This window comes from Heterocephalus glaber, unplaced genomic scaffold (genome assembly GCF_053883595.1).
Source record: "Heterocephalus glaber isolate CG9 unplaced genomic scaffold, H.glaber_assembly_v1.0 deba00001447, whole genome shotgun sequence".
In the NCBI taxonomy this organism is placed as follows: domain Eukaryota; kingdom Metazoa; phylum Chordata; class Mammalia; order Rodentia; family Bathyergidae; genus Heterocephalus; species Heterocephalus glaber.
In genome coordinates, this window is record NW_028258299.1 from 7012945 (window position 1) to 7025552 (window position 12608).

The following is a 12608-nucleotide window of genomic DNA, read 5'->3' on the forward strand; positions in this document are numbered from 1 at the left end:
TGTAATGAAAAGTGTGGACCTAAATCTACTAAGCGAAGAAACTAACTTGTGGTCTACTAGCTAGATGGATGCTTTTCTTAAAATACAAGCTCATGCAATTTTCCTTTTACTTTCTTTTCAGTTTTTTTTTTTGGTACTGGGGATAGAACTTGGGACCCTGTACCTGCAAGGCAGGCAGTGGAACCACTGAGCTAAATTCCCGGCCCTCTTTTTGGTTTTGATCCCACAAGTTAGCAAAATTAAACATGCTAGCCTTTTACTATTACCTCTAAAAATGACTTTATACACATCATCCTTTCTGTGCTGATCCAACGAGAGGTGGGCAGAGGGAGCCTGACCCCGTACCTGGCCATTGGGTTGTAGGCCTGTGCAAGGGCCCAGCACGAGCGCAGGGAGGGGGACGAGGAGTCCTTCAGCAGCTCCAGGCTCAGCCGTCTCAGCCATTCCAGCCAATCATCTTTGGAGACCCTTCTGGCGGCTCCCCAGGCCTGTGACCCCACAGGTGAAAATGGAAAACCATCAGCTTTGAGGACCACTGTAAAGAGCCCTCATCCATTTAATGATAATTCTACTTTGATGTGTACAATTATACCTCTTATGATCAAATTCCTCCAGAGCACAGATAGTTTTTTTTTTAAAAATGCTGCTTAATTAAAAGGCATAAAGCCTCTGGAATACGCCGTGCTATAGAAAAGGCCTGTATTACAACTGGCCTGTGCTGGACTCTGACCATCAGCAAAGCAGAGAAATCTAAAGAACTAGAACATACTGGGGGTGTGAGAGGGGGATGTCACACTCAGAGCATATTCAATAAAGTCTGTGGCCTCCAGCAATGTGTGAATGGAGCTGTATTCTCTATATTAGGCCAGTCATCACCTCATCCAACAGTCCAGTGGCCCAGGAAGAGGGAAAATGTTGGGTCCACAAATCATGCATGCTACAACCAGGTGCACAGTGAGCTCAAAGCCATGGCGCTGTGCTGGAACAACAAACGAGTTAACAGATTTATATTTTACTGTCTAGTTTATCCTCTCCAAGTTTCTTCTGAACTCAAGTGCACTACCCTGCCAGAACTTTGGGAGGCTGAGTGAGGAGGATTAAATGTTTGAGCCCAGGATGGGAAATTTAGGGATTTAGTGAGAACCTCTTTCAAAAAAAAAAAAAAAAAGTATTACTGGTGCAACTTAGGCAGGTGCAAAGACCAGGCTCTTGAGAGGGTGGTCTGGAGTAGTGGCCAACAGGCTTGGAGCTCAGTGGCTTGAGTGCAAGTCCTAGTTATGTAACTTATTGGCTTCTGATCCTCACTGAGTTATGTAACTCTTCTGTACCTTAGTTTTTTCATCTGCAGAGTGAGGATGATAGCTTCCCCTTCCTGAGGTGTCTTAGGATTTAGTGAGTTAGTAAACAATGAACTTTCAACAGTGTCTGGCACAGGAGTCATGAGTGCCTGTTTTTCTGAGGTCAGAAATATCTGGCTGTGGGGCAGGGATTTAGCTCAGTGGTTTCACTGCCTGCTGCGCAAGCGCAAGGACCCGAGTTTGATCCCCGGTACCAAAAAAAAAAAAAGAAATATCTGGCTGAGATCTTGGCCCTCACACCCAGCAGCCCCAACACCCTGGGCAAATTGCAGGTATGCTGTAACTGAGCCTCGGGCTTTCTCATCCAAGGAGAAGGTACCCAGGGGCCCCACACAGAACAGAGGAGCAGGAAGTGGTGGCTAGTATCACAGTGCCATCTAACTGAGCTGGCCTAGCCTGAACTTCTAAATTCCTAACTTCTAAAATAAGTTATTCAAAGACTTTCAGCAGAATAGACATGTCGATCTTCCCGAAACTGGGGAAATGACCTAAGTTAGAGCAGAAACTCTCTAACTTATAATCAAGGGAGTAAAAAGACACCATGTGCTACACCACCTGACCCACTACAACTTGACTGTCACCTTCCTGGGGTGAAATGAAGATCTGCTGCTGCTATTATGCATCTGTGAGCGATGCTGCACAAATTATCATTTCACGTCAGCGCCAAAGGATAATATTACAAGGCACAAACCAAAACACCAACCAAACACAAACAAAAATAAGACACAAACCAAAAACTCACTGCTGACCTTACAGGGAGAATCCTGAAGGAAAAATGAGACTAAATACCACTTCTTGACTTTGAAACCTTATTCTGCTCAGTGACATAGAACAAAGTCCTTTTCTGTCCATAGATTCCTGGTTTATCCACACAACTGGTCTATGCATAGCTGCATTATATTATACAGCACAAAAAAGTTGGACATCAACAAGCAGGTACTAATTTCTTTCTCTCTCCATTATGTGAGCTTGGGCCTAGGTAATGCAGACGTGACTCAGCACAGGGACAAGAGAGCTGGTTCGGGAGTCAAATTACCGAGGTTAAAACCTGGCTCCACCATGTACTACTAGCTGAGAAATGGGACAAATTATTTAACCTCTCGCTTCCTCAAAGTCCACATCTATAAAATGGGGACCATGATGGGTTATTAAGAAGATTAATAGTAAATGATGGGCCAGGGATTTAGCTCAGTGGCCCCGTTGCCTGCCTCGCAAGCTCAAGGTCCTGAGTTTGATCCCCAGTACTGGAAAAAAAAAAAAAAAAAAGACCAATAGTAAATGATTAGCCAGATGTGATGACACAAACCTGTAATCTCAGCTACTTGGGAGGCTGAGGCAGTAGCATCACAATTTCAAGACCAGCCCAGGCAATTTAGCAAGACTTTGTCTCAAAAACAAAAAAAAGTAATAACTAACTACATCAAGCACTCACAACAGTCCCGAACATACAGAAAGCAATCAAAAAAATGTCAGCTGCTGCTGCTACTGCTACCATTACCTTACTGTTGTTACTATATGATAAATGGCAGTAAAGAAATCTTCAAAAATAAGTTTAACAGACAGTGCACTGGGCAGCAGTGAAGAGGACACATCCACCTGCAGATCTTTCCTGCCTGCTCTTTAATTCTCCAGGTTCTGCACCCACACTGTAAATGCGGGCCAGTTTCCTCTTGCTGTCCACCCAATGTGGACTGACTCATCTAGTGAGGCCGCTCCATGTACACAGAGTGCCAGCTTCTCCACTCCGATGGACAGCCAGTCACAAGGCAGTAAAGCTGCTGAAACCACAAGGAAATCTAGGGCCATACACAAATGGTGTTTATGTCTTCTGTACCATGTTAATCCTCTGTCTGCACAGACAATGGAATGGTGACTGAGGTGGCAAACTATTATTTTGAAAGTTAGATAAAAGTGATAAATATATGATTAAGTGGAAGCACAATTTAGTTTCCAATGAAATGAGTCCAAAAGTCAACTGTGGAGGATTTTGCTTAGGGCTTTTAAAATTGATATGTTCTCTCAGGTTCAGATCAACTAGAGAGTCTTTTTTGGTAAGGGTTATGGTTATTTTCCAAGTTCTAGGTAGAAATCAAATCTTCTTTAAGCACCAGACATGCTGGCACACACCTGAAATCTCAGCTACTCAGAAGGAGTAGCTTGATCACTTGAACCCAGGAGGAGTTCAAGGCCAGCTTGGACAGTTCACAGCAAGCCCTCAGTTCAAAACAAAAACAAAGCAAAATAAAAAAACTTCCTAGAAGTGAACTAGATTACGGAGGGGAATTTCCTAATACAGAGAGAAAAAGCTCCAAAGCAGGGAGGACAGCTGCTTGGAAGGACATTCTGAAACCAGGCAGGCTCAAACATCTGGCCTCTGCCCTGCAAAGTGTCAGGTGTTGAGGTGTCGGCATCGTGGCTTAAACAACTGCTTGGGGATGTCAGGGAGCTGATGACCTTTTTCTTTCTCTGAAATCTTAGGACTAGCAAGTAGGAGATCACCTGAGAGAAAGCAGCATCTCCCTCAACCAGGGCTATTTCACCTGTTCCAACTGTAATCAGCAAGTATTCTCAGTAATAGTCCTCAGTGTTCCAAAGCTGAGTGTGGGCACAGGCATCCACATACATGTGACTGTGTTCTAATATTTATAGGCTTGGCCAAAAGAAGAGAACGAGTCAGCTGGGACACCAGCCTGCCTAGTTCTCTCCCCTTCTGCAACCACACGTAAAGTGTAACTGCTCTGAGTCAGCTGGTAATAAATGAAGACTAAAGCCATGCTGAAATCCAAACTGAGCATAGCTTAGTCTCTGGAGACACTAAATGTGGAAAATAAGAAAGCCAGTACATATATTTAAAACTTGATGAAGCAATTATGATTATTCTGCTCTGTTTAACTAGAGTTGCTCTGTAAGTGTTTTCAGGTGGCTGGCTGGTGGCATACCTGGTGAAAAGCTGGCCATATCTGTGGCTTTTCTCAGCAGGGACAGTCCAATACTTGCAAAGATTTAAAACCTCACTACTCACAGAAGCAGCACATGAGCAGGGAGCTTGTTGGGAGTGCACATCAGGTCTGACCTCTGATGGCCTGCATCAGAGTCAGTATTTTAATAAGGTCCCCAGCAACTGGTAAGCCCGGGGAGATCGAGAAGTTTGAAAAGCACAGCTTTACAGCACCGTAGTGCTTAGGAGGGTGCTCACTGGCTTTGTTCTGTTCATGTCAAAAACAAGAATGTTAGAGCTGAGCATGGTGGTGCCCGTCTGCAATCCCAACACCCTGGGCTCTGAGGTAGAAGGATCACAAGTGGGAGCCCAGCCTGGGCAACTCAGCAACTCAAAATAAACTGCCTCGGGGCCAAGGATTTAGCTCAGTGGTTTCACCATCTGCTGCGCAAGCTCAAGGACCCGAGTTCGATCCCCAGTACCAACAAAAATAAATAAATAAATAAATAAACTGCCTCAAACTAAAAAATCAAGACTGTGAAAGTCCTGGGTTCAATCCCCCAAAACCATAATAAGTAAATAAATAAATAAGGCTGGAGATGCTGTAGTACTTGCCTAGCATGTGGGAGGCCCTGAGTTCAATCTCCAGTACCAAAAAAAGAGAGGAGAGAGAGAGACAAGAGGGAGAGGGAGGGAGGGAGAGAGAGAGGGAGAGGGAGAGGGAGGGGGAGGGGGAGGGGGGAGGGGGGAGGGGGAGAGGGAGGGGGAGGGGGGAGGGGGAGAGGGAGGGGGAGAGGGAGAGGGAGAGGGAGAGGGAGAGAGAGAGGGAGAGGGAGAGAGAGAGAGAGAGAGAGAATGAGAATGTTATTTCCAACAAAAAGTTCTATTATCAAAGTTCAAGGGAACATAAAAAGATACTTGGCTCTCTACTTTTTCTCTCTACTAAAAAAAAAATTACAAGCCAGACATCTGGAGAAAGATAAAATGGCCAAGTTCATGATATCTAGATTTTTGGAAAAATGCTGGGGCCTGTTGCTGGCTGGCTTAAACTTCAGTTCTGGATAAGACAGAAGAAATAAGTGCTCCTCCCCAATCCTCTGGAAGCCAGGGACCTGCCTTTTGGAGGTTGATGGTGCTGACATGCAGTTTCTTCATGGGTCCTGTTTCTACTGGCCCACTGGCCAGTGCATCTCCTTGGCCACTCCTCTGCATCCGGTGCTGGTAAATCAAGGGGTCCTCCTCTTCATCTGCAAGGGTGTATCCCTGCAAGCAGAGGTTTACAGAAAACACCTGCACCCCCACTTAGGAAAACATGCACAAACCTCATGAGGTGCAGACCCTCTGAAAGAGCCAAGATTTCAAAGGCAGTGAAGGCAAACAACTGAGATAAGGTAAAAGTGGTGAAGTGTTTTGCAGCAAAGGTGGCAAACAGCCTGCCACCTGTTTTTGTACACTGAGAGCTATAAATGGTATTTACATAGCAAATGGTTAAAACAATACCAAAAGAAGATTAATATTTTGTAATACATGAAGATTTTGGGAGAATCAAGTTTCGGTGTCCATATTAAAGTTTTACTGGAATGCAGCCAGGCTCATTTGCTTACATGTTGCACATGGCTTCTTTCAGGCTGAGCGCAGAGCTCAGCAGGTGAAAGAGACCACACAGCCTACAATGCTGAAAAAACTCACTACAGTTACCAAAACAGTTCACCAGTCCTTGTTCAGAGTGAAAAAGCCAAGCATGGACGGTTTAGCTCAGTGGCTCCATGCCTTTAGTTCAATCCCCCAAAAAAGTAAGTAGAAACAACTTCAAAGCAGAAAGGAAGGGTACTCACCTTGACAATTCTGCAGATGAGCACATCATAGCGCTGATGGTTGATTCGGTGTCGCACTAGAACTTTGTTCACCATTGGAATGAAAATTTGGTACTGTGAAGAAGAGATCAGAAACCATTACTCTGGAAGGTGGAAAGTAGAGAAAAGTATATCACACAACTACAGTGTAGCTAGTTCTTCCAGGTAGTTGGCTAGCTCTTGTGCTGTTCTGAAGAATCCATGTTCCCTACCCTGCCTACAATCCTACTCTAGTTCCCACTATCTTCCATTTTGGTTTCTTTTTTTGTTTTGTTTTTTTGAGACAGGGTCTTGCTATGTAGCCCAGGCTGGCCTTGAACTTAATGGCAATCGATCTTCCTGCCTCAGCCTCCCAAGTCCTGGGATAACAGGTGTGCACCACCATGCCTGGCTCCATTTGACTTTTTTTTTTTGGTACTGGGGATTGAACTCGGGACCTTGCACTTGAGAGGCAGGCAGCTAAACCACTGAGCTAAATGCCCGGCCCTCCGTTGGCTTCTTGTAATGTCCTCTCCCACATCTGTTTCCATCTCAGCCCCACACTCTACTTCTCCTCACAGGACTCAGAGTAATCAGATGAAAATACTGAGTCAAGTATATTTTTCCTGTGTTCAGTATCCCCCAAGGACTTCCAGTCTTGCTCAGAGAAAAAGCTGAAGTACTCAGGGTGGCCCACCTCAGTGACCTGTGTGTTAGTGGGCAGCTGCACTACCCAGAGGGCTGATGAAACCAGACACTGGCGGGATCCACAGCCCAAGTTTCTGATTCAGCGGGTGTGGGGCAAGGCCTGGGATTCTGCACTCTGCAAGTTCCCAGGCATGAGGAGGGTGGTTTTGCTGATCTACGGATCAGATTTTAAGACCCTCACCCTGTCTTACAAGATCTAGTCTCTCCCCTGTGTCATCCTGCCTTACCTTTATGACCTTAGCTCCAAGCCCTCCTCTCTGCTCACTCCTCAAGTCACACTGTGCAATGAACTCCTCATAGGTGCTTCCACCTGTGTTCCATGCCTTCTGTCAGCAGTCAGCTCTCCAGGCCTGGCTGTGTATGTGGGTCTCTGCTCACACAGCAACTTCCCAGAGAATGCTCCCTGTCTACTCCATAGACAGCATTCCTCCCCACCTGCACCATCACTCTCAGGAGACAAACGGGGTTTGCTTGCTCCACTGCATTGGAATAGAAGTGCTGAGAACACTGTGCTCTCTTCAGAAGACACCTAACCCACACAGGGGCTTAACAAATATCTGCTGACAAATGAAGACCAACAACAAAAGAGCAAACAGCTCCACATTCTTTGATGGTCACTGGGACCTACAGACTAACAAAGGGAGAAGCTTACAAAGCCTTCTTCCCAAACAAGACAAAAAAGCAACCACCTGCTCAGGCCTCCTATCTTACCTTCTTCCCCAGCTGAAAGACAAGTGAAGACAAGGTGTCCATGGCTGTGGAACGCAGCTCTGGGCTCTGGTCCAGGGTTCGAACAATTGGGTGAATGATCCGGGAGGCGTAGTCTGTGAAATCCAGGGACTCAGTCAAGCGGTCCACTGTCTCCAACGCTGCCCTGCAACAATCACGAGTGTACAGGGACCGCTACAAGCAAATAATCTGGAGGGAGGTGGCTGAAGGAACAGGAAGGAGTTCTGAGGTGCTGTGGATAACATGGGGCCACCATACACTCCAGTGCAGTGGGGACAAGCCAGATTTCTACAAATCTAAGAAATTTCTGCCCTAAAGTAATGGGAGTTAAAAAAAATTAAGCAAACGAAAGATGGCCTGGCAACTTTAAAAAATGACATGTTTAGCCAGGTGAGGTAAAGCCTGCTTGTAATCCCAGGACTTGGAATGTTGAGGCAGGGGGATCACTGTGAGTCCAAGGTCAGCCTGGGCCACATAGTGAGTTCAAGGCCAGCCCGAACTACATAGCGAGACCCTGCCTCAAAAACCCCAAAAAAAACCTCTTCAACAAAACACTAAGAGCTATTTAACAATCACTGATTCACTGATCCCCAAGTGTAGGTGCTTACTTTCGAGATGGGAGTGGGACTTCAGGGGCGTCGAACAGCTTCACGATTGGAGGCAACAACAAATGCAGGTAGTCGTCCAGGTTGGCACCAAACAGCTGGATTGCCGCCAACAGCTGCAAAGGGAACAAGGGCAAGGCGTTGAACAAGTACAGTCAGGTACCACACAGCCGAGGATATGGACACGGCAGAGGTATAGATTATTCTAAGTTCTCTGGGGACTCTGAAAAGTCTTCATGGAACAGCTTTGAGCCAGTCCTTGATGACCCATTCTCCCCTCATCTCATTTGCTTACATATTAGTTAATTTTCTCTGTGCTTGATCAGCATCAGTTGCTGGATCACAGAGAAAACTGGCCTGGGATAAAACAGTTTACTGAAAATAATCCATTAAAGAAGACAGAACATGAGGAAATCAAGAGAAGACTGCGAACATTCTGTGGAATATAAACAGCAAGCATTGGTATCAGTCTTCTTGGGATTTGGCCTTGGGGAGCAGACATCAACTTGTGACTCAAAACAGGGTGCGCTTCTTGCCTGACCACTCAGGGACCGGAGGAAGATGGAATCTCTCCAGAGGACTGCAGGCTGCTCACCTTGATAGAGACACTGCGGCCCGGGCTGTTGTCGTGCATGAAGACCCGCAGCATGTGTGGGATCAGCTGGGGCAGGTACAGCTTAAACTCACCCCCAAGAGCTACCACAATTTGCTCAATGAGAAGAATGATTGTGCTCTGGATCGAGGTGTTCATGACCCAGAATTCCTATGAAGGGGGAGAGACAGAAAGCTTGTCAGATGCCCCTCTGCTGAACTGTGAACCAAAAAACTGAGATGGCTGACAAGTGAAAACGGAGTGAGTGTGGTCGGACCGGTGAACTCCTTCCCGCCTTGCTCTCACTGGGCCCGTGTCACAGTGCGCTGGGTGAACTGAACTGTACCTCTCCAGGTGCGTGGGCTGCTCATTCCCCTGTGCCTTGCTCATGCTGCACCCTTTGCCTAGAATTCCATTTCTTGCTCAGCTAAGCCCCACCTGGCTGTCCAGACCCCGGTCATGGCTCACTTCTCACTCTTCCTGTTCCACCGTCATCCACTTTGGGTCCCTTTGCACTCCACCTTCCTAGGACCTATAATCCTTAAACTGCTTTGCACCCTCCATTAGACTGTAGGCTATTTAAGGGCAAGAAACTGCCCTGATTCATCTTTGCATCCCCAGAATCTATCAGATCATCTGGAATACTCATACAGATTTGCAGAACGACAGATGCCTAAATGTAAGTCACTCGAAGAGCTCAGAAGTGGTGTAGGGCAGTTAATCTACTTTGATACCATCTGATCTCTACTCTGGGGTTACCAAGATTTCCTGTGTGTTCTGGATTTACATTTTGCTAGATGCTATCTGATATGTGTCCACTTAAATTTATCCATCACCCTTGGATAGTGCCACAAAATGAGTACTTTTCACTTCCATGAAATTATAACCTGTAAAAGTTACTAAAATAAAAACCTGGCCAATGGACCGCAGATCCTGCTTTGGAACTGCAAGGCAAATTGGCCCAGGCCAGGCACCTCCTGCTCTCTTCGGTGAGACAACATATGAATATCAATACTCTTAGAGCTCCTAAATAATTAAGAATAGAAGTCAGTAAAACAAGGATAACTTCTTACATGAAAGGCTTTATAGAAGGATAAAGTATTTTTATTTAAAAAGAAATTTAAGGGCTGGGGATTTAGCTCAGTGGTTCCAGCGCCTGCCTCGCAAGCACAAGGACCCGAGTTCGATCCCCAGTACCAAAAAAAAAAAAAAAAAAAAAAAAAAAGAGAGAGAAAATAAAAAGAAATTTAAAGCATTAACAATTTAGAGAGTAAAAACCAAACCAGAAGATGCTAGTCAAACTTACTCTCAGCTGAGAGAAATATTCTCCAAAAAAGCTATGTTTACTCTAGATAAAAAGCGCTGCCAAAGAAACTCCACGGGTCTCCAGGCCCCCCATTCTGTGTGGTGTTCATTCACTTGGGCCGTACTCTGGCTTCTTCAGAGAAAGCCCACTGACTTCCCAACTCCATTCCAGGGGCTCCTCACAGGGGCCCTCTGTTCAAAGGCCAGCGCCCGCTTAGGGATGTCGGCCGCAGCAATGCTCACAGACTGTTCTCTTCCTAGGCTTGAGGGAGCTCATTAAAATGCTCAGGATCAACAGCCAAAGGAAGAGCCCCTGCTGCACCTTCTCCATCTGGGATGAAATGAAAGCCACACTTTGCAGGTATGAGGCTGTTGCCTCAAAGCTCCCTGCTTTGGTCATACATCTTTTTTTGGAGGAAACATTTTGACTTCCTGCCCCGAGTACACTGCTTCCCTCCCTGCCTCTCCTCCCCCCAAGACCATCCATTGGGCTCTTGGCATTTGGCCTAAACCTTCCTTGCACAGAGGCCTCTGTTGTAGGAGTGGGGAACTGCGCAGCTTTTAATGATTTACACATGCAGGAGTTTTCAGTTCTAAGGGCCAGGTGCTGGGCCTTGCTGTGTCCTCCAAACCAACTACAAAGGTCTAGGATGGGAGAACAGAAATCAATGTTCAACTCTGAGGACACAGCCATATCTACTCTACAAAGCAACCTTCCTAACAAAGACGTTAAAATTATACAGAACAGTAGGAAAAATGAAACTGCCGTAAATGGGGTGTCTTCCAGCACCTGTTTACTGCATGTTATAAACTCCTTGACCCGGAACCATTTTTCATGTGCCAATGCAGTCAGAAGGTGACATTTGTGCTTTTGGAGGCAGCAGGGCAGAGCATTACCTTGTTCCTCAGTATCTGAGGAAAGTGTGGTATCTGATAACAACCTAGGAAAATACAACCCTAATCTCCTCTTCAGGCCAGTTTTATGGGCAATAAGAAGAGGGCTTTCAAGGGGATAGGAAATCTAGCATTAAAGTGAAATTGCTTTGTTGTGTGAGGCAAATAACTCAAGAGTATTTCTGGCAGAACAACTGCTTCAGGATTCCTCCCCTGACTCCATCTTGTGTATTCTTATACCTGAGAGCCAGAACCAACAGCCCTTCCTCTCCTCCTCCAAACCCAATGGGCTACTTTGCTCCACTTTTTATACTTAAGTCATAACAGCTCCACAATGATCCATAAAAAAAAAAAAAGTCCATGTTATCAAACTTGCTTCTGAGCTTCCCTGGACCTAAACATGGATAAGCAGGCCAAAGTGTTAACTTCTACTCACACGCATGAGGGTGACGATTTCATCCATGTAAGGCCTAATGTGGCTCTTCACAAAGGATACCAACATTCCCAGCTGCTGGAACAGAAACTGAAAAGGACAGCAGGTCACCAAGTTGGCACAATGAGGACACAGAACTCCCAGACTTCCCCTAAGCCCATGGAAACTAAAGAAGCCAACTACGGAATCAGTTTCCATACCACAGCGTCTACTGAAAATACACTCCGAAGACTCAGACCTAAGCCACTCGGTGATAGCGGTGGGGGCTTTATGCACCAGCTCAGCCATGGCAGCAGTTCTGGGCCAGGCCAGCTGTTTTGAGCCATTTTGTTACCTGTTAGCTTTGTGACCTTTACTTAACCTTCCTGTGCCCCATCTGTGAGACCTGGTCTAAGTGTTAGATGGGCTAATACAGGTAAAGCACTAGAATAGGGGCCTGAATGCTGTTCTGGGCTCAGGGAATGCCATCTAGGATTGAAGGATTTCTGAAGTCACTAAAAATGGATGTGCAATTTATAATCAACTATAAATGTACCTTTTGTTTGTTTGGCCCTAATTTATTATAACTTATTTGCTAACATAAGTATAGATTTGTGTGCGTGTGTTATGTGGTACTGGGGACTGATGCGGTACTAGGTTCTTCACACTGAGGTACGCTCTCGGTACCCTTTTCATTTTTTTGAGACAGGGTCTCACTAAGTCACTAAGGTGAGCAGGCGGGGCTCAAATCTGTGATCCTCCCACCACAGCCTCCCAGAGTGCTGGGATTACGTGCATGTGCCACCATAAACAGCTAATATAACTAATCCTCAAGTACGGGTATTATAGCTCATTTTAGTAATTAACTCAATTAACTCTTAATTAATTGTGTTTCTAAGAAATTATGAGCCAAAATAGCAAGCCAATCTGTGGAGGGGCTGGATAAGGAAATTCTATTTAGGTTGGTACTTTGTAACTGTAAGAGCTGCCATCCACTAAATAAAGTTGGGAATACGGAGGCTTGGGTGAGGGAAATCTCAACTACTTTCCAGGTTAAATTCCTGTCTTCAGGGCTGGGGACATAGCCCAGCGGAGAGTGCTTGCTTCCCCAGGGTTCAATGTGTGAGGCCCTGGGTTCAATCCCCAGTACTGCAGAAGTCTTGTCTTCAAGGTTTACCTTCTCAAGCCCTTCCTAAAATGTTTACAGTTCTCTACGCCTTTGCTTCTCTTCACTA

The 12608-nt window shown here is 45.7% G+C and overlaps 1 protein-coding gene across 1 annotated transcript in view; it reads right to left on the reverse strand.

Annotated features, from left to right (window-relative positions):
- Mtor (mechanistic target of rapamycin kinase) overlaps window positions 1-12608 on the reverse strand; it is a 128132-nt gene that overhangs the window by 85707 nt on the left and 29817 nt on the right. Inside the window, exons 20-26 of the mRNA XM_004863584.4 lie at window positions 11398-11484; window positions 8766-8933; window positions 8174-8286; window positions 7548-7710; window positions 6132-6224; window positions 5413-5559; window positions 346-488 (exon numbers count right to left, since the gene is read on the reverse strand). Coding sequence (XP_004863641.1) covers window positions 346-488; window positions 5413-5559; window positions 6132-6224; window positions 7548-7710; window positions 8174-8286; window positions 8766-8933; window positions 11398-11484 — 914 coding nt within the window. The remainder of the gene's footprint in view (window positions 1-345; window positions 489-5412; window positions 5560-6131; window positions 6225-7547; window positions 7711-8173; window positions 8287-8765; window positions 8934-11397; window positions 11485-12608) is intronic.